The 20804-nt window shown below is 46.1% G+C and overlaps 1 protein-coding gene and 1 long non-coding RNA gene across 5 annotated transcripts in view; one reads left to right on the top strand and one right to left on the bottom strand.

The window, feature by feature from the left end:
* ksr1a (kinase suppressor of ras 1a) overlaps positions 1-20804 on the bottom strand; it is a 20880-nt gene continuing 76 nt past the window's right edge. The window contains exons 1-20 of one of the 4 annotated variants that reach the window (XM_033326324.1): positions 20295-20534; positions 12087-12227; positions 8892-9039; positions 8309-8798; positions 7274-7455; positions 7092-7161; positions 6901-6984; positions 6665-6726; positions 6458-6567; positions 6067-6235; positions 5755-5796; positions 5370-5418; positions 5203-5281; positions 4787-5077; positions 4512-4708; positions 4322-4418; positions 4077-4210; positions 3602-3733; positions 3350-3485; positions 1-3164 (exon numbers count right to left, since the gene is read on the bottom strand). In XM_033326324.1, coding sequence (XP_033182215.1) covers positions 3027-3164; positions 3350-3485; positions 3602-3733; positions 4077-4210; positions 4322-4418; positions 4512-4708; positions 4787-5077; positions 5203-5281; positions 5370-5418; positions 5755-5796; positions 6067-6235; positions 6458-6567; positions 6665-6726; positions 6901-6984; positions 7092-7161; positions 7274-7455; positions 8309-8798; positions 8892-9039; positions 12087-12227; positions 20295-20534 — 2991 coding nt within the window. In that variant the 3' untranslated portion in view covers positions 1-3026. Of the gene's footprint in view, positions 3165-3349; positions 3486-3601; positions 3734-4076; positions 4211-4321; positions 4419-4511; positions 4709-4786; positions 5078-5202; positions 5282-5369; positions 5419-5754; positions 5797-6066; positions 6236-6457; positions 6568-6664; positions 6727-6900; positions 6985-7091; positions 7162-7273; positions 7456-8308; positions 8799-8891; positions 9040-12086; positions 12228-20294 lie in introns of all 4 variants that reach the window. The other 3 variants (XM_033326325.1, XM_026370479.1, XM_026370480.1) reach the window with 3 other exon arrangements.
* Positions 12237-15792, top strand: LOC113169240. The gene is made up of 2 exons (XR_003299549.1): positions 12237-12406; positions 12607-15792. It is a non-coding gene; the product is annotated as an uncharacterized LOC113169240 (long non-coding RNA).

Here is a 20804-nt window from a genome sequence, read left to right as displayed (position 1 = left end):
TTACATGACAAGCCTCATTTTATTGTCTCCCATGGATGAAAACAGAAACTGTGTGTACAGAATGGTCGTCACATACAATACAAAAATATGCATTTTTACAGTAACATAAAAAAACATGTATTGGCCCATTCTAAAAAAAAAATGTACAGCTTTTATACAGTATTTTATACATGGAAAAAATATAAATATATATGCATCTGTATTAGCCATAGCAGTACCTAAAATGTTTGTGATGTACTTTACATATAAAATGTTTATACAAATATTAGAAGAATCGTGTTAGTTTGCTATACATTAAATAATGTATGTACATTACATACTGGTGGATTTGCAACACGACATCTACTGCAGCCTTTCACAAACCCTATGTAGTCCGACACAGTACGCTCACCCGGTTACACATGCACTCACGCACACACACACACACACACACGACACATAAATACAGTACAAGCACACCAGCTGACGTCAGCAGTCACAAACAGTACACACAAGCACGCACAAGAGGTAACGTTTTAGGAAGATATAGGACACTTTTGCGCCAGGTTCCATGATTTTTTTTTTTTGTTTTTCCCTTTTTTTTTTTTGTTGTTTTTTTGCGCACAGAATGAAATCACTCAACTTCTTGGAAGAAGTTTTTATAAAGAACTCATGGTATTATAAAGTGCACTTTACACTTCCATGGATGGACACTATTATAATAAAAAAAAACAGTATTCAATGATAAATAGCCAGCATTATTCTATTCCCGTGTGGATTGTGTTTGTTATATTTCCTGTTTCTTGTCATGTCAAATGTCTTTTAGCACACAGGAGTCTTCGTCGGTGCCCTGTTTTCAAACGTATCCAATAAGCTGTGATTTTACCAGGTTGTACTCCAAAAAAACAAGACCACATACACGTGAGCGTATCACACCGTCCAAGCATCTCAGACCTTTCTGAAGAGTAAAAAATGAAAACACTGCAAATATGACGATTCAAAACCAAACTAAACAACAACGATGACAACAAAAAGTTCATGATTTTTTTTTTTTCCTCCTGTTGACAAAGTGCATATTTTGTCTAGATATGGGCTCGGGAAACATCTCAGCACATGCCGTCACGCAACCGTGAATGAAACTGAGCAACAGGAGCGGAGAGGCAGTTGGTCCGAGAGAGTCACTCAAGCAGCCTGTGAAACGCGCGTCAAACCCTCAGGAAAACAAAAGGAAGGAAGTAAGTCCAGTTGGTGTGGTAGGGCACATTTTAGGTCCAGCAGTGTGCCCGATTGTGTGTTTGTGTAATTCAGAGAGGAGTTAAAAACAACAAAATACAAATGTGGTCAGGGCCCCAGCGAGAACAACCACGTCACAGCAGCACAGAGAAGGTGAAAAGGCCGAGGACAGGGAAGCCACCAGCAGGCACAGACCACAGCACACCAGTCAGTCTTAGCACAGACACCACGAGCCTCCGAGTCCCAAACAGCATCACAGAACGCAACCACAAAACAAAACTAAACAAAAAAGGAAGTCAAAGAGATGTTACACGAAACGGGGAAAGTGCGGTAGACGATAGAGGTTGTCCCCGCCGCCACGCCTCAGTCCACTGATCCTCTCTTTCCCCGCAAGAAAACCCAACGGCTAGACACGGAAGATCACACTACAGGTTAGTGGAAGCAGTGAGCAGCGTCTGTTTTCAGGGCAGAGGCAATGCTTTTATCAATCCTGCGACAGTTAAGGATTCAGGAGCATGCAAGGCAGACCCAGGCTTTGTTTTGCATTGCTTAGGTTTCAGAGCGACCGCTACAACCTAGATCAGGAAAGAGGATAAGGAAAGAGAGAAAAGAGCAAAAGGAAAACACAAACATTAGACGGTTAGTGAGAGTGGAACAGTGAAGAAAGCTGGATCTGAAACACAGCAACATGTTACACGTGGATAGATTAGTTCAAATGAATCAGGCTTTGTCAGTTCGTCAACAGCAGACGTTATAAATATAGATAGATTTTGCTATTTTATGTCCACGCAGGCCGCTTTAAATGCTTTCTTTGCAAGAAAACAAGCTTACTCTCACCATTTAACATTACACGACCAACTGAGCTGCCGTCTACTATTTGATCATTGGCATTCAAAAGGTCTGTGAGGAGCAAATCGTAAGCAAGAAGCAGAAAAGAAGTAGGAAACCCGCTGTGGAAGTGAAGCTGGAATAAAGCCATGTAAATGTGTGTGTGTGTGTGTGTGTGTGTGTGTCGAAGGTGTACAGGGTAACTGCAAACTAACGATGACGACAAATTGAATTAAAAAAAAAAAAAAAAAGGAGAATAAAACCTTTTCTCTGTTGTATTTCAGGCTGAGAGATTCTGGTTCAGTGAATGTGACGCGGTTGACGGCGCTGATGCTGATGATAAGTCAGTGTATTTGTTTGTTGATTATTTATTTTAAAAAATTGTTCTGAAGGTCAAAGATAAACATTAAAACAGTCGACCAAACACTCTAGATTTAGAAGTCCTCTCAGCCGTTTCACTTTTTTTTTGCGTTTGTATCTGTCATATTGTTAGTTTTGAATCACAATGTGACATTGCCCATATCAAAATTCTACACCTATGAGCCGCTGACCCTTTTTTTTTTTCCCCTGTAAAAACTGTCATAGGACATAAAATCAGTATATTTTACAATTCACATTTTCATGTACAGTATAAGACACAAAAGTTCACATTTGAGAGCGATCCACAGCAGCTGAGGAGACCTATCGTATGCCGAGGTACAGTGACAGTGCATTCGACTCGTGTGTGATGAAGAAAAAATGATAAATTACTCCAAACCTATTTATCAAACGTCCATTTACAGTATGTATGTCATTTATAAATAACACTGTGTACGGCTGTGACTCTGCTTCAGTTTTGTCTGTAGAGTTAAGAGTCGATGTCTCATACTTATCGCTGACATGCCACTGTACCACCAGTATCCACATCATACACCACAAGGACCCGTGGATCTTATTTGTGTTTTCACACGTCCAGTGTCTTCACATCATCCTTCAGGCCTGGATACCTACTCTGCGGACTTCCAAAAGTGTCCAGGGTGGGACAGCCTGCGGTTGAGCTTGGGCAGCTTCTCCAGCATGTCAGCCAGCAGGGTGAAGGTCGGCCTGTCTCTCAGGTCGTATGCCCAGCAGGCGGAGAGGATCTCCTGAGAAGACAAGCCACTTTGAGTCAGTGTGCTTTTGCGAAAGCAGTGAGAGTCATGCACTCGCTGGACTGTGCACTGCGAGTGATACCTCTGCATCACTACAGCAGGGTTAACTGTTTGTCAGACTTACACAAGCAGAATAAACACCTACGTCTACTGAATGACACACGGGTGTTTCAACTCACAGTGACTTCCTTGCCCAGGCTGATCTCCGTCAAAACTTTCTTTATGCCCTCTCCGCTCCCCACCTGCCAAATTGTAGCTTCCACAGGCTGGTTGGTGATTGGCCAGTCCCTGGCTTGAAGCTCATACCAAATGGTGCTTAAAGGGGGGGGGGGGGGGGGGGGGCAAAGTGGCAGTATAGTTATTCATTTGCGATGGCACAGTTGCTGCTGCAACCGTGTGTGTTAAGTAAGGTGTGAGCGTGCAGAGCTTACCCGAAGGCGTACACATCTGCTGCCGTGGAAAAAGGAAGCCTGTCTTCATTGTTACCTGGGCTCATCTTGCGCACGATCTCTGGTGCGAGATAACAGATCCAGCCATGTGGAAGCTTCAGTTTATTCTCACGCCTGGAGAAAAAAAATTAATTATATATATTTCAGCAACAAGAGTGTAAAACCTGAGAGGAAAGATGTATTAACTAGAGTGATGAGTGCATTAGCTGAACTCAATCCATGTCCACCTCCTGTATATAACAGCTATTCATGAAGCCACACGCGATGGAGAGTGTGCTGGAAATGACTCTGATTTCAAAACTAGCAAAACAAAATACTGCCTGATTAGGGAGATGCCTGCAGGACTGAAGCCACAGTGGAGCTTAACAGTTGGTACGAACCACTGGACCTCCCCCAGGTGATGGTATAGTCAGCAGAAGTGAAAAGCACTTCAGCTGACAGCTGGGGTGTTTCTCACCTCCCCTCCTGAACGACTCCAGAGATCCCAAACAGCCCGAAGTCCGTGATCACCACTTTATTGGTATCATGAAAAACGTTTTTTGACTTCAAATCTTTGTGAACAATGCCTTTGGCGTGCAGGTAGCCCATTCCCTGTATCAGAGGACAGACGGTGACAGTTGAGGGTTTCTATTCACATTTCTGAAAACTAAAAGGCTGCGTATGTGCTGTAATATCACTGGCTATGGTAGAGAGGAACATTACCTTTACAATCTCCTGAGCGATTTGTCTTGTCTTATTAATGTCCAAAGTGTTTTTGGTGTCTCTGACAACTGAATACAGCGTCCTCCCTTTACAGAAACTGTGGGCAGAGGGGAAGAGAAGGTGAAACTGGAGAAATGTTTCAGGGTTCAAATCTCTGTAGAGCTCTGTTTGACACGTCTGCTGCTCTCACCTGGTGATGATGGCCAGGTGGGGTGGAGCCATGCAGGCCCCCATGAAGAGGACCACATTCTCGTGCCTGGTCTGTCTGTAGTTCATCACCTCCTTTTTGAAGAGCTTCAGATGATCCTGGTTGTTCCCGTCGATCTCTAGAAGTCTGATGGCTACCTCGCCGTGCCACCGACCCTTGTGCACTTTGCCCCAGCGGCCCTGCATGCAACGCAACTTCAGTCGGGGCCTTTTCAGGAATGTGATACATACTAGTCACGGTTATTTTAGCGTCCCCACCTTTCCTATGAGTTCTCCGAGGTCCAGCTGCTCAAAGGGGATGTCCCACTCCTGCAGGTAGACGCTGGTCTGACTGGCCTTGCGGGAGATGGGGCCCTTCCACTGGTTGCGCCGAGAGCTGGGCAGATCATCCAGCTCATCGCCCTCCAACTCGCCGTCGGAGCCCATGTTCATCCTGATCTCCCCGTCGCCCTCGTCATCTCCTTCGTCCTCATTCTCCTCGTCATCTTCCTCGTTCTCCTCCTCTGCTTCCCGGTCTTCATCTTCAACCTCAATTTCCTCTTCCACCTCCTGAAAAATTGCAGTGACGTCGTTGTTATAGTATAGAAATGGAAAACCGCCATTCAGGCACAGATGATTGACAATATAGCTGTTTTTCTAGACTGTGCACGTGAGACTGTATGTGGGAAAATTACCTCTTCATCTTCATCTTCCACCAGCTCAGCATGTGTGTCATCTGCTGAATGTTCTATTTCAGTGCTGCGATACAGAGAACTGATATCAGAGGGGTAAAACAAAACAAATCATGTTCATTATTTGGTCAGAGCTGGCTGAACGTCATTTTGTAATGTAGATTTCTTACACAGTGTCTTGAAGGACGTCAGTGTGCAAATTAGCGGGCGTAGATACATCTGCAAGAAAAATTAGATTATTCAGGAAGGAGTGAGGAGGAGGACACGCTCTACTCCACCTGTGCCCTTTCCATTTAGGAAAACCTCCACCACATACAAAACATGACTGCTCATGCAATTCCACACTACCTCCAGCAGATGGTGTGAAGAGACCATTTATTCTCAACATGCACCCTTTTAGCTCAGGCACACAGTAGAAAACAGTTACAGTAAAGTGCCACTACCCTAAAAGCAAGCATGCAGAGGGCAAAGAGAGCTGCAGGGAATCTAAGGTCTGGATCATGGAATGACGGGACAGCAACAATGCATCATGACACTTTGGGACCATCAACTCACCGGGGAAGATAAACTGCTGTCTGTGCTGAAAGTAACAGGCAGCTATTGTTTAAGGAGAAAAAAAAATAAAAGGAGGAAAGGCCGACAAGCATGGCAGGGAGAGAGACTGTTGGTTAGAGAAGCTCTGAGTGAATAGATTGTATAAACAGCACAGATCACAGTTGTCCAGGTGTTAATTTCATAAATGGAGAAAGAAGGGAAGAGAAGTGTGCATGAGGGAAACTATTTAATACTATTAAACTCCAACAATGACTTAGTAAACATGTAAATTACAGAGAACTATAGAGTACAGTGCACATTCACCAAGCTCACCTGGGAAGTTGAAACGGCTGTCCCTGTGACCTTTGGGTGACGGATTGGGCGGGGGCGTTGCGCTGGGGGGGTTGCTTTGCTGGAAGGGTGCTGGGGAGGAAGGCGTGGATGAGGTTGTGGAGGACGGATTGCTGCTGGAGTCCAGCTGGTTGAGCACCGGAGGGTGATCCTGGTGAGGCACGGACAAATGGAAACAACATTGGTCAGGACTGACAGATAACGGTCATATTATAAGCCTACTTGTGTACTTCTAGGCAGCTTCTACAGCTTCGATTCCAAAAACATGACTAGAAGATTTATTATACAGGTCACATGTGCAAAAGGAACAACATCATACAGCATATCACAGCATATGTGATGTTCATCAATCTGACCATCATTACGTTTTCACCTTTTTTGTAATGGCCTTCGGTAGTGTGCCAAACTGTGGTGCCTCCGGTGGCCTGTCCACTGGGTTGTTTATATCCGATGGAACAGACTCAGTCCTCCGAATTTTGGCAACTACAAGAGAAAGAGTGACAGTGTCACAATGTACCTACACTGAATGCAAAAAGTGTTGAAGCCATTAATTTCAGATTGAGGATTAAACTAAACTCACTAGGTATAAAGGAGATTCTGCAGGATGGAGCTTCCTTTGTGCATTTGTTGTGGCACTTTAATCTGCACAGAAGGTAGGCAGCACATGAGAAACACAACTAGAAACAGTCCAGATCGAGATCTACTCGAGGAGTCAAGTTCTCTGTCGCTCAAATGACCCAAGGACCCCACGAATACAAACTTATCAGAACTTTTAAAAGAAATCTTAAAAAAAAAAAAAAGAAGCATTCAACTCACCGACAGTGTTTGCACTTTACACCAAACATCATGTTCTTCTGACACACCTGACACGTCTGAGACAACCAGGACCTGGTTGAAAACCTACACACACAGAGTTAGTGGTAATATTAATAGAGCTCATTCATTTTATCAATATTAATTAGCATCATTTTATTATTATCTTACACCACATGCTTTCTAAGCTCTACCTGTGTGTGACTGCTAGGCCTATGTCCCTCCTCACTGCTTGTGGAGAGTTGCGGTGCACTGCTACATTATCTGGAGAAGGAGATGGAAGGAAGCAAGTGAGGTTATGTCAAAACAGCCTGATCCACGATTAACCACATATTACAAACAGAAGCAGAATTCAAATGTAAAGACTTGCGCTCACTCTTAATGCCGCTGTGCTCTTCCATCAGGGTGGGCGTGCCGGGCAGGGTATAAGGTGCTGTGGTGGCAGCTGGGGTGGCTCCAGGGGTGCGAGCAGACATGGCGGGGTAGCGAGGAGGCGGGTCCTCACATCCATTCCCGTTGACTTGCATATTCAGGAGCAACTTAGTCTTTTTAACACACCTTTGTGGAGGGAAAAGCAAATGAGACAGTGAGTTGGCACCGACCACGTGCACACCATAATGGACAAGGCAGGTTATGTAAGGGACAGACAGAGGCACGTTGTCGCACCTAAATAACACTGGCACGGGACAGCCAGGGTGACTTCCTTAACACCCGGACTGAAGTGCCACACAGTGCCAGGTCTGCGGCTTACGCACGCACGTGCACACGTGAGTAAGCACGGCAGGAAAGCAATTGGTCTAATTTTATCTTGGGTTCTGTTCAATCAGCTATCAGACCTGTGACCTGGATCAGTTAGCAGGATTGTCTGCGTGTGCATTAGTCGCGCTGAATCTATGTCAGCTGTGTTTACTTTTGCCTTTGCCGGGTTTATTTTTCCCCCAAATAAATCGCTCCATAAACAGACGAGATATCATGGAAAATGCGACTTGTTTGCATGTGTGCATCCAATCACAATAGAGAGAGAGAGAGAGAGAAATTGTGTGTGTCTTGCCACCTATGAGCATTAGTCCTAGGAAATACTTCCTGTTTTGACATGACTCATAATCTCTGGGAATTTGTGCGGGGATTAGCTCATACAGTCGGAGCAAAGGAGCAACAGGCAGGATGTGAAAGGATGTGAAAGAGGAAGAGGGAGAGGGAGAGCGAGCAGCTGTGACGCTGTGCTCATGTCCCGACACGGTTTAAGACTGAGGTGAGAACAAGAGACAGAGTGGATGCTGTCGTGAAAACTGCAGTAAGGAATTCTCCAGCAAAACTCTCTTCCTTCGTTACTCCTTCAGTGACATCATTTTACAGATTTGTTGGCAACAGTATTAATCTATCATCATAATAACGTGATGTCAACACTTACTTGTTGGTGGGGGGGTCTTCGATGCGGTTGCCTAGCTGGGACTCGTGGCTTTTGCTCCGCGTCAGGGCAATGTTGGGAAGTAGGTGCAGCACTTTGCGGGAAGGCGGTGGAGGGGTGCAGGGGGGCTTCAGCCGGTGACGTCTCTTTGAAGGTGGAGTTATGGGTGGGGTGGAAGTGTGTCCATGGAGCCGAGCTGTCCGTGCTAAGGACATAGGAAATGGATCTGTATGGGGGCTTTCACCGGAGATGTATGATGCCAGCGCCTCAGGTGTGGGTGCTGCTGACACCGAGCCCGAGCGCGGATGGGGGAAGGTAGCACAGGGTGTGGATGGGGTGGAATGAATGGCGGAGGGGCGGGCTAGAGGCGAGGGACTGTGAGGCCGGAGGGGAGCCCCTAGATTAGTTAGCTGGTCTGCAGTCAGTAGAGAGCCACTGTCCCTCCTGGTGGGCTCAGACAGCCAGGGACCGCTGTCATCCCTCAGTTCACCTCCTGGACACAGGCACAGACACACTAGTAGAGAAGCCAAAGAGGATACAGTCTGATGCATTCGATCACAAAGGCTCCCATGGAGCAGCCTCATACCTGATTCTGTGGCACTCTTCAGACAGGACAGGGCAGCACTGAGTCTGGCACATTCTTCGGAACTGGAGCCTAGTCTTCGCATCGTGTCCCTCACCTGAGCACCTGTCATTTGCAGTAAGGCATCAAGGGACAACTTTGTTTCCACTGCCTGCAGAGGAGCAACACAAAGAGAAACACGAGGCAGACGTTTAATATCTGGACACGAAAAGAACGAACAGACAAGCAAGGTACGTACGGGGAAATGAGGGAATCTTAAAGCAATTAATAATCATACTGGTGGCGATTCTTTGCTAAATATTCAGGAAAAAAAAAAACACATATTGCTCCTGGATCTCAGACGTACTACCACTACAGTAGTTCTATTATTCGAGAAATAATAGAAATGATGACAGTTGTGTCACAGGAGAAAACTAAAACACTCAACATGAAGTTGTTTATGTAATATCAATAAAAAACCTCTAACGCTGCAGTGTTCTCATCATCATGTAAAAGGCTGAAACTCAGCATTAAAGCATCAGCATGTTGTGGTAATAAACAGGCCATTCCAACTGCTGACTTGCACCTTTCTTGGGTAATCGTGGTAATCCCGTTTTTTTTTTTTTTACTGGCATTTTTAAAAAATACTAGTTCCACCGATCTGATTGTGCAGATAATACAAAGGGTTTTTTTTGTTCACATGTACACAGCAGGTGATGTGACCTATAGAAAGGTTTTATCACTACTTTTTCCAATCATTTCCCCCCATTATATACAGTAGTATGCACCACTGTGACTGACTGAATAGTGGAGGTATGAGCTACGGATGTGCTGTTTATTTATTCGCTTGCTGATACTGAAGTTGAAACTCTAGTGCAAACAATTCATGGATTACAGAACTAAATGGGAAGCAGTCCAGTCGCAGTCCTGTGAGTTTAGGATGTTTTTTTTTTTGTACACAGCCGCTTATCAGTCAGGTTAAACCCTTGCTCTGAGAGGGCAAACTCTGATCAGAAAACTAGGGCAACCACCCACACTCATTTCAACAGTGTAAGCAAAAAAGAAGCACACAACACACACACACACAGATTTACAAGCACAAGGGTGAGTGATGTGATATTCAAAAGTGACTGGGCCCTCTGCTCCCCTCCCACCTCCTCACTCATAATAACATTACAATTAGAGCACCACAAGCGTCACGGCTTCCATACACAACTGGGGCCCCCTTGATCCAGTGTTTCCCTGCTCTGGATTGCTACATGCTGCACGCGTGCACAGCAATTAATCCACACTTGAACCCAGGTGGGGTTTTCATTTTTTTTAAATGAATATGTTTTCAATGTGGCATTGGTGACGGCGAGCGCACGTTTTATAACACGCGTCCACGCGCTTGTGTAAGATTATGCAATGCCATCAGCTGCAGCGTAAGAGAAATAAGCAGATATGGTACAAGACTGAGGAACAACAACAACAACAACAACAAAAAAAAAAAAGCACGTAAACACATTAAGTAATAACAAGTGATTTAAAATAATAAGCAGGTCACAGTCGGGTCAGACGGACGCACAAGAAGAACACAAACATACAGTAGCTGAGAGGGATGACAACAGTTTACAGCAGCACAGGAAGGGCAGCCGGTGGAAAGAGAGAAAATGACAACTACATTTGACAAACAAATCATGTGGTTGAATGACAGTTGCACTAAAGTTGTGAAATACGGAAATAGAAGCATTTGATGTGTTTTGTTTTTTTTCCCCCTCCTCTTCTGGTGCATATATAGTTGCAGGGTGCTTCAGAAGACGAGGCACGGCGAACACTGTTGCTTCCTCATTCAAATGCATAGGCAAGTTTCATAAGGCGCAATAACAACTGTAAGAGCGAAACTGGAATCTCACAAGTCGGGGCACGACAGTGGAGTCAACCCGTTGCAATTAAAGAACAGTGCACGGGAATGGGTGTAGCTTCCCCGCCACCTCCCCCCCGTGATCAGAAATGTACCTTTTTCCAAATAGTGTGCAACGGACTTAGAGGCCAAAATGAGGGGAATGATAAAGGAATTTCCCTGAAGGAAACAGCTCTACTAGGACGAGCTAAAGATTAGCTCGCCCTGGTTGGGGTCAAGTCAAGTATTGCTGAGTAGGGCACTTTAGCACTGTTGACCCACGAGTATCAAACATTTACTGAACTCAATCTGAAGGTAATTTCTTATAAAACCACCGCTGGGAAAGACGACCACCCTGATACCTTCAGCTTCAACCATGACATCATTTTCATTGATCGACTAAGGCCGACCTGGATTTGGCTCCTCTCCAACCACTGACAACAGACTCATGCCCTCTCACTTCTGACCTGCTTAGTATCACCACACTTCCCACAAGCACAGTGAGGTGTCGAGAATTTCGCCATATGCGCTGAAATATTTCACATTTTCCACATTCATTCCTTTGCTGCTATCATGAATGCTCGTGTTTAGACACGTCCATCAGTTCCAGATATTTAGGCGAAATAATTATTGGGAAGCCTTAAGGGCAAGATGGAGAGATAGAGCTTCGATAAAGGTTTTCATGTAAGCGAGTTAAGATCTCCACTGACACAGTTTGGTCTCACCTGGAGAGAAAGTAAACAAATAACTGGACGGAGAACTGAATTTCCAACCAGCTGGAAAATGGAAAACAAGAATAAAACCCATGTGATCTATTTATAATACAGAGGCATTCATCAAGAAATGCCCAACTGTCGCCACTAAAGACAAATTCTAGCAAACAGAAACCTCTCTTTCGAGATGTGAGACTTCAACAAAGTATGATTCTGTGTGTTGAAATGTGCCTATTTAAAGGCAGGCGTACTCTCCGTTCTCACCAACACAGCAGAACTGGCTTTCAGGGCAACCAAGAGGTGTTAAAACAGGGACATATATCTCCTACAGCAGCTATAGCAGGTGCCGTCTTTGCCATATTATGGTTTTTGTTCCATGTTTTTAGGTTTTAAGTCTAGAAGAGGTCTTTATTCTACTACTACTTCTACTTCTACTTCAACTTCACAATAGTTGTCACTGTTTGCATTTGATGATAAACATGATCACCCTTGTTTTTTCTCCACAGGTCAAGTATTCCACATGTACGCGTGAGCGTGGACTCAATACACATAAAAGTGACACGAACGCAGTCGCCCAGGCCGCAGCAAGACGCACTGACATCCACACAAAGCAGCGGGACCTACCTCGGTGAGCTCCGGACGCAAATTGATGGTGCGTAGCCAGTCTCGTAAGCGCGGGTAGCTGTCCAGGGCCTCTGGCCTCTCCGTCTCTGGTACTTTCTGCTTGCACTGCAGCTGTTTACAGATGTATTTCATCAGCTTCACCTGCAGGGAGCAATAGAGAACACAGCTCAGATGGGAGGGGCAGGTCGGAGTGGAAACTCACAGCATGCTGGGAGCTACAGAGGCAGCTGAGGAAAAAAAAAAAAAAAAAGAGCAGGCCTTTTCGGTGAGCGGCGGATCCGTCACACCTCCATGTTGGCAGTGGAATGTTTTTGAAAGTGGTGAGATGACACACACGTTATGCATTGTACACTATGTATTAAACTATGTCATGTATTAATTCACAGCTACACAATTCTTCCTTTGGAGCATTAACACAGTTACTACTGACTATTGCACCTTCAACTAGTATCATCTTTACCTCATCTCGGGCAGTTTAATGTCTATTATCCAACAACAAATGCTTTTTTTATTCCAATAGGTTAACCTGATGCAAGACATGAACTCCATGCACCTGCAGTAATCACCCCCACTGTTAGTTTAACTCAATTTCCCAGTGCCCGCAGTGCACAAGTCAGTTAATTAGATAAACACAGCTATTATGATACAGAGGTACAATGAGCTGGACATCTAATGAGAGCATCTGTGGTGCTGGCACAGCAAACAAGGGTATTTGGAACAAGCACCTAGCTCGGTGACATTAAAGGTGTTCACTGATGGAAGAAAAGTGCATTTTCCAGTTAGGGATCATCACCATCACTCTAAGAAAACACACAATTTGACCTTTGTCACAGTTTTTTAAGCTTGAATAGAAAAAAAAAAACAAGTTCAGCTCGAGGTTTAACAAGTAACTGGACACAGACAATAACGACTGAGGGCAAAGCTTCCTTACTTTCACTCACGTCTCCCCCGCCCAGCTAAGTAAGCAAAACAAACCCCGGAGAGACCTTTGCTGTGGTTTCTGATGTGGGACACAAATGAAACGTGCTTGTCCTCCTGATGGACATGTCACCAATGTCTATGAACAGACTCATACATGAAGTCGCTTTCCAAGGCCGTGTCAAGCACAGTGGTCCTGTGTGTAAGTATTACAACGAACACCGTGGGGTTGGTTTCAGTGGCCGCCTCAGCACGGCCATATAAAGTGTCTCCTTATCTCCCAGTCTATCTGTAAGAGTCCATTACAGCAGGCAGCACCTTCAGATGAGCCGTGCAACACCAGCTTGCTCTCGACCTGCCACACACCTCTCAAGTGCCCGACCGGCAGCGAGGAGCGCGCGTCTTTCTCTGCTCATTCAAACCGTCTCTGCGACACATCAACTCTCCACACACACACACACACACACAGCAGCCATAGCCTCAGAGAAGTGCGGCCTTGGGATGTAAAAAGGCTGCTTCTAACAAAACCGTCTCGACATCGGGCCAGAGCAGTGAAAGAGAAGCAAAGAAAGAAGGATGGAAAGAGATAAATGCTCTGTTTTTACTGCTGACATCTGCTCCCCTGCTAGCAGTTACTCATCCGTCGCTCTGAGAGCATTATAAAATAATAAAACAGCATGTACTACTGAACGGAAACTAATAAAAAGTTTTTAAACATTACAAGTAAGAGACCTCACACATTATTTCCTGTGCTCTCATCAGATGTCTGAATTTTGTGTATTTGGGGATGTGACCAGTCTGAGGCCTTCACTCGATGTGACCAGCGACACACAGTCTCTTGCTTTACCTCCACATGCACCAGTGCAGTGCTGTGACGTCAGGTTACCTAGCAACCCCTCTTCTGAGTCGTCAGCAACATTTCAGTGGGATTTTCCCCATACATGTGAAACACAGAGCTCAGACACAATACATCTCAACATACAAAATGCCATCTTCTGTGTCCAAAGGCCAAGAGCTCTAGTGGCTCCAGACATGACCGACGGCTTCGCCTCCACCCACGCACAAAGAGTTCCCTTTACCTATTAGCAACTTAAATAAATAAGGCAGATAGGATTACACAAACAAACCCCTCACTGATATGAGTAATGTGTGTATTTGTGTTGGGAGCACAGTCGGGCGCATCGACAAACCGAAAGATAATGGAAGACACCTTGCTTATTATTTTTGGCGCGGGGAGAAAGCAGTGTTTGACGTGTGGAGGAGGAGAAGGGGGGAGGCGGAGGGGGAGGTATGGCGTCAGAGCCCACCTGTCAGCAGAGCTAAACAACACCATGGCAACGGCCTAATGCTGAGTGACAGCTGGTGTGTCAGCCGCCGGAGAGGGGAGAGGAGTCCCTGCTCCTCCCAGCGGCCTGCCTGACACAGCAGACTCGCCGAGCGGATCCCCGCGTTCCAATCGCCTTCTCAAGGCTCCTGCTGACACAGCCACTTCAGTTCAACCTGCCAAGGATAGCACGCCCAATCTGAGAACGGAGCAACAATGCTCCGTGCCAGAAAATGATATTTGCACAGGAAGGTCAGTCGGCTTATCTCGGACTGAAAATGCAGACGTTTCTCAGTGTCAGGACAGGATCTCTGAATAAGAACACTTTGTATTTGGACACAGAGCAGTAGCTTGTTAGTCTGACAGATATTTACTTAACACTACGAACCACGAGGGAAATCCGAACTGAGAAAACACGTCTGGACAAAGTGTCATTACTTTGTTTTTTTTTGTTGTTGTCAGGTCCTCTGTCTTTACATGTGGCAGCTTCTCTCAGCACAAAATGTGAAAGTAGCACCAGGGCTGCTGTAAATGTACTACAAATGTCTATATTACTTATATTTTATGCAGGATCGTGTAAATAAACCAACGTGAGCTGACCGATGTTTGATGGCTGAACTGAAATTTGATCTATACATGATGCACAAAAACAAAAATACACAGTGGAGTCCGACAGGTCTAGATGGTGGTGGGTGAGGGGACTGGACATGCATGGCTGACAGTCCCAGACAATAGTCTGCTGCCCCTCCTCCATTATTGTTAGTACCAGGGCAAGCTGACCCCTAGAAAGAGCTGGGGGGGTGAGGAAGCGATAGAGTGGCCTCCAACACACTGTAACAAGACTGTGTGAAGTTAGTATCTCTTTCTTCGGCCTCGTTTGAACCTACAGTACGATCTGAGTGTCTCAGAGACGAACATACGGGCATCACGGAGCAGTGAACACGTTTTACCTCTACTGGTGACATAAAAAAAAGTTTAAAATGAAGAACATGTTGTTTCCAAATGGACCTGCACTGTGTTAGGTACACCTGTCAAATCTAACACCATCCTCTTAACACAATGACTCCAGCACCCTCTATCACCTCAATAGTAAACATACTGCAGAGTTTTTTTAGAGTTTAAACACATACTGAGAAAATTCTAATCAATAAATAATAAATAGTAAGAGCAGCCGTGTGGGCTTGCTTTCGATTGTACAGGTGAACCTCACGCAGTGGCCAGTGAGTGTACAGCTTCGACATACTGTCACTTTTCCAAGCAGGGCGCTCTCTGTTATCTGCCCACCACCACAAAAGTGCAGCAGAACCTCAAAATTATAGGATGTAATGCAACTCATCCTGACTCTGTTTAAGAATAGATCAAGGCCTCTGCCTACACTGTTCAACCATCCTGATTTCCACTTCATGATGCAGTCCATTCTTACCGACTACACCGCCGCCCACCCAAAAAAAAAAAAAAAAAAAAGGAAACAGAGACAGGGTCACTGTTGCAACAATCAGTAGAGTCGTGTTTCCTCTATACCCTCATGTGAGCGACATTCTCCATTGTCTTCTTCTAGGCCCCCCTACAGACAGACCCACACATGCAGCAGTTGTGGTGTCATAAGGAGCGGCCCAGCGGATTGGCTCCGATTCTCCCCTCCCCTTTCCTCCCTGCACTCCCCTCTTGCACAGGCTCTTTGCGCGTCATTTGATTTTCTAATTTAACAACCAACCCTGAAAATGCGTAGGAAGAAAGATGTCTAAATATAGATGCAGCTACAACAGCTCGCACCACGAGCGCGCAGCAAACTCTCCCCAGCACCATGAGGAGACAAAACAGAGTGACGCTTTGCTGTTTGCTGAGCACTGCAGACAGGAGCGATTACAGAGGTAACAACATGTTACATGGTAGACTTATGATAGCAAATGAACCTCTCGCAACGTTTGACACTGGTTTGAGGTTATGTAAAGCACAGCACATAAGCAAAACACAGTTCTGCTGCTTATGAGTTTATCTTTCCGGATGAGTGAAACAGATTGGATGTTTTAAAAGAGACAAAAAATAAAGCTTGTGTAAGTGATTATGACAAAGCAAACTCACGGACACAGGAGCTACAGTAAAAGTAAAGCAGAGAAAGCACGAGAGGCAGACAGAGACCAGGCTGAGTGGGATTAACATGTGAAAAGTGAAGTACCAGTTAGCACTCCATTTAAGAGGCCAGTATCATTATCCTCTCACTGGCAAGGCTGAAAAAACCCACGGTTCAAGTGGAATAATAAAGCTTCTCTCGATGAGAGAATAAAGTGAGTTCAAGCCTCTCTTGATTGCACTCCAGTGCGACGTGGGAGCGGCGCCCGTTTGCGCCACGAGTGCCAACGGCCGCCCCTGGCCTTGCACAGTACCGCTCAAATTCATCACATGGAGTGGCTTAAAGCTCCAGGAGTAATGACATCCATCATGTCAGAGTGGTTTACATGCGATCACCTCCACGCTGGTACGGGAGCTGCAAGCCGCGACGGCAGGCCTTTCGAGGCCGCTGCACGCTCCTCGGCGCGGGGTCAGAAACGGCGGGCGACATATTGGCTGTAACTAGGGAATTGATTTTAAATTTTGAGGAATGCGACAAGTGAAATCTAAAAAGAAGGGCCGAAAGCAAGAAGTGAAATATACACTTATGGCAAAATGTGGTTTCAAAACAGCGTGCCAGGAAAGATATAGGAAGTAAGACTGCTGATCAAGACGGCGTGCCATGCTAGAGTCGCTTCACAGGCTGTTAAAAGAAATCCGGAGCAGGCTTCTTAGCATTCTCATTCTCATTCAAACATGAGGAAGTGCTGCCCTTTGTCAGTTCACACTTCATAGTGACTTAAATAACAGCAGACCAAACTGGAATAACTGCAAAAAAAAAGAGCACTGCTTTCTAGTATGGATGCATTTAGGGCTCCATGCTCCATTCACCATACGGTCAGGCAGTGACGTGCTTGGATACGGGGGCCGTGTCTCACACGCGTCGGTATCAAACTGAACTGAACAAGTGCGGCGGAGGGGTCGCTCGCAGGCCGATGAGGAGTTAATTCCGCTTCCTCTGTCGTTTGGAAACGGCAACAGACAAACAAATCGGACGTGAATCTGAAAATCCGTGATTTGCAAGTTGTGTTGAAAACCCTGAAGCAACAAAAGGTGGAAACATGAATCAAATTTGTTCCACCACCTCGAGCACAAAGACCATTGATGTTCTGGCAAATAATAGAAAAATGGAACACAGATACAGAACATGGGCTGAAGGAAATATTTCATTCTCATTCTATTTTTAACTACTTTTAGCATCTGATTACTTTTTTTAACCACTCTTTGTATTTGCACAGCTGCGACTTATGGTCTAAAAGATCTTGCCGAATGATTCAAATTTCAAGGCAAAAATATTGTAAAATATTGCTGCATAGTTTTTACGTCTATATCAGCCAATTCCCATTTAGCACTCAAGAAAAATCCGACATGGTAAAACTCTTGCAGCTACAACGAGGTTAAGCGTATGAGCCAACATCGTCTACGCAGGAATACCAAACCATGATATCATCATCACATGAGAACGAAAAGAAGAAACCGACACTGAAGGCTGCACAATTTGAAGAACGGTGATGACAGACTTCTTCAAATGAATCGACACCCTGATGACACAAAGTGAGACCGACATCCGATTTTCAGTTCGAGAGAGAGTTTCCAAAGATTGGTCCTGACCTGTGACCTACCATATGGCTAATCATATGTTCCCAGACACGTCCACTTTATTTTATCTTTAATTCTGACACTAATGAATTTACATATGCACTGTAATGTGAGGCACAGCCAGGCCAGTTTAACCACTGAGGCAAACGACTGAAGTGCAGATTAATAGAGAACAGAGGCCTATGTTTAGATGTGCCGTAAACCTGACCAAGGACGTCTTCTCTGTACAGTGGGGTGCCACTGCTGAAGCTGGAAGTAAACTAGTATCCATTCAAAACAAGAATTACAGTCGTTCTGATCTCTGGGTGCGATGGATGAGAATACACAACCTTGCAAAACCACAAACCAGGAAATCTAACTCAATGCAACCAGACTCGCTATTTGCACATCTGACACTCTCAGGGATAGCCCCCTTATAACGGCCTCGCAACCACAGGAAAGAGAGACCGTTTTCGCAGCCTTCAAGAAACATGTGTGACCAGCGTGGCCTGCCCATTGTCACACAGAACAATGCCGGCGCAAAATGCATCTAGAAGACAGCGTACCTCAGGAAGTACTCTGTTAGATCACGTCCTGTCGCGCACAGTGACAAGCATGACTCCAGATAAAGACGGGCTCAAGCATGTAGAGGGGGCGCATGACTGAAACTTCGCTTCACATTTCTTTGTACCAACTATAGCCAAGTATTCAGGATGTTTCTCACCAGCTAAGACCGCTGAGGTTTGGAAGACGGGTGGGGGTCAATCACACGCATTATAGGAAAGAAATGCAAACAAACGCGCAAACTGATCCTCCTCGCATTTTACGGATTACTTGTGACAGCGCCTTCCAACACAGCGTTAGTGTGCCAACCTGCTCCTGATGCCCGCCACACAGGAAAAGGAGCCACTAAATTATTTTGTAGACATTGCTATTATCAGACTGGGTGAACTGCTGCACCCGAAAACAGGGGACAACTTTGCCATCACCTGCTCGCTCTGATGTCTTTGCTTGCCCTGCAGAGGGTGAAACTACCATCACAAACGCAAGCGGCTGTCTTGAACAGGCACATAGCTACCTGGCCTGCTGAATCCAACTCCAGTCCAGTTACACAGAAATAACAAACACATGGACAATTGATAGTCTCTAGCCAATCAGGATTGAATATTCCTTTTATCCGAGGTGTATCGCTTAAATAAACCATGAGCCAGAAAGCCCATCAGCATGTCTGGAGCCAGTTAACAGAGCTACTTGATAGATACGGTAATCTACGTGCTATATGTTCACATTTGCAGACATTAAACTCTACTTGACTGCTTTCCACACCTCCCCACACAAACCACCACTTCCCATCAGCGTCCTCGGCTGCGTCTGCAGCGTGAAGCTGTACTTTCCATGACACGATTCCTTCAGTCTTCTCACAGCTGAGAATATCTGAGACAATTTGCCGAGCGTAAACACTCAAGTCATTACAAACAGACACGCCTGAGATGAAGCTATGCTGGTGTGAAAGGTATCACAGTGACCTCACTGTGTCAGTCATATAGCAGGAATGACAGTGATCAGTGGGGCACCTGGCGTAAAGAGGCGTTTTCCAAATGTGCATCTGAATTTCACAGCAACAGAAGATACTGGGTGCATCCTCTGCTGACACCAGGCATGACATCTCCAGCAGGCTGTGATATTCCGAGGCCCCTGCACAGCCGTGGATTTTGCGCACCACAGTGTCAAGTCATCCCAACGCGACCGAAACGAACCTGCATCCAGATGCAAAGGATGGAGGGGTGGGATGGATGGTGGGGGGGTACGGTCGGTAAAGACATAAACACATGGGACACGTCGTGCGTTTCGTGTCGCAGGCCTGCTGCACACACTGAAACCCAGTAACACAAATAAGAGCCTCACGTTATTGAATGTGTGCCATCAGGCCAGGCGCGACTCGGCTGTCCGAGGTGGTGGTGGTGGTGGTGGGGGGGGGGGGGGGCTCCTGACGAGCATTTGCAACCTTAGAGAGAAGGAGGTCACGCTAATAAATGGACGTGCTGGGGCTGATACTGGGAGCATACAGCAGTACCGTAGATACACAAACCGCGCACGGTTGTTTCAGTGCCGTCTCCACCTCGACGCAGCGATCACGTCGGAGCGACGCAGGCGACTAAACGACGGGCAGCGACAGGGCGACATTCAGCCCGTGTGAGGGCGGACGTAGCATTGAGGGCTCCATGACTTCGCAATTTAGCCCGTTTCGCGTCGAAGGACGCATCGAGGGAGCTCGTTACCTCTAAAGTGCGGATTTCCTGCTGCGTGAGGTCGTTGGACGCGGCGCATTTGGTCCGTAGCCCCTGTAAACTGGAGATGGAGATGTCAATCATATTCTGGATGAGTTCGCATTGATGTAGCGCGGCCATCGCTGCGCCACCTCCACCTCCACCAGCAGCAGCAGCAGCAGCAGCAGCAGCCCTCTCCGGCTGCTCATCACTCTCGACCATCTTCCCACCTCTGGCAGATACACTATCCATCCCTCAGCATCGGGCTCGGCTGGAAGGGTTGGAGTCAAACTGCTCAGCTCAGATGAAACACATGCAGCCGACGTAGCGAGCGATCGCAGAAGTTAGCTGACAGCAAATGTGGACACCCCCCCCCCCCCCCCCCCTCACTCCAGCTACCGATGTGGACAAAAGAGGATCCGACGTCAATCTTCCTGTGTCTGAACCAGATGCTCGACGAGGACCCGGGCGGTGGAGCCGTCGTGAGTCCAGCGGGGCTCTAGACTTGTACTTCCAGTCCGA

The sequence above is a fragment of the Anabas testudineus genome, chromosome 14 (assembly GCF_900324465.2).
Source record: "Anabas testudineus chromosome 14, fAnaTes1.2, whole genome shotgun sequence".
In the NCBI taxonomy this organism is placed as follows: domain Eukaryota; kingdom Metazoa; phylum Chordata; class Actinopteri; order Anabantiformes; family Anabantidae; genus Anabas; species Anabas testudineus.
This window is presented reverse-complemented; position numbering and strand designations above follow the sequence as displayed.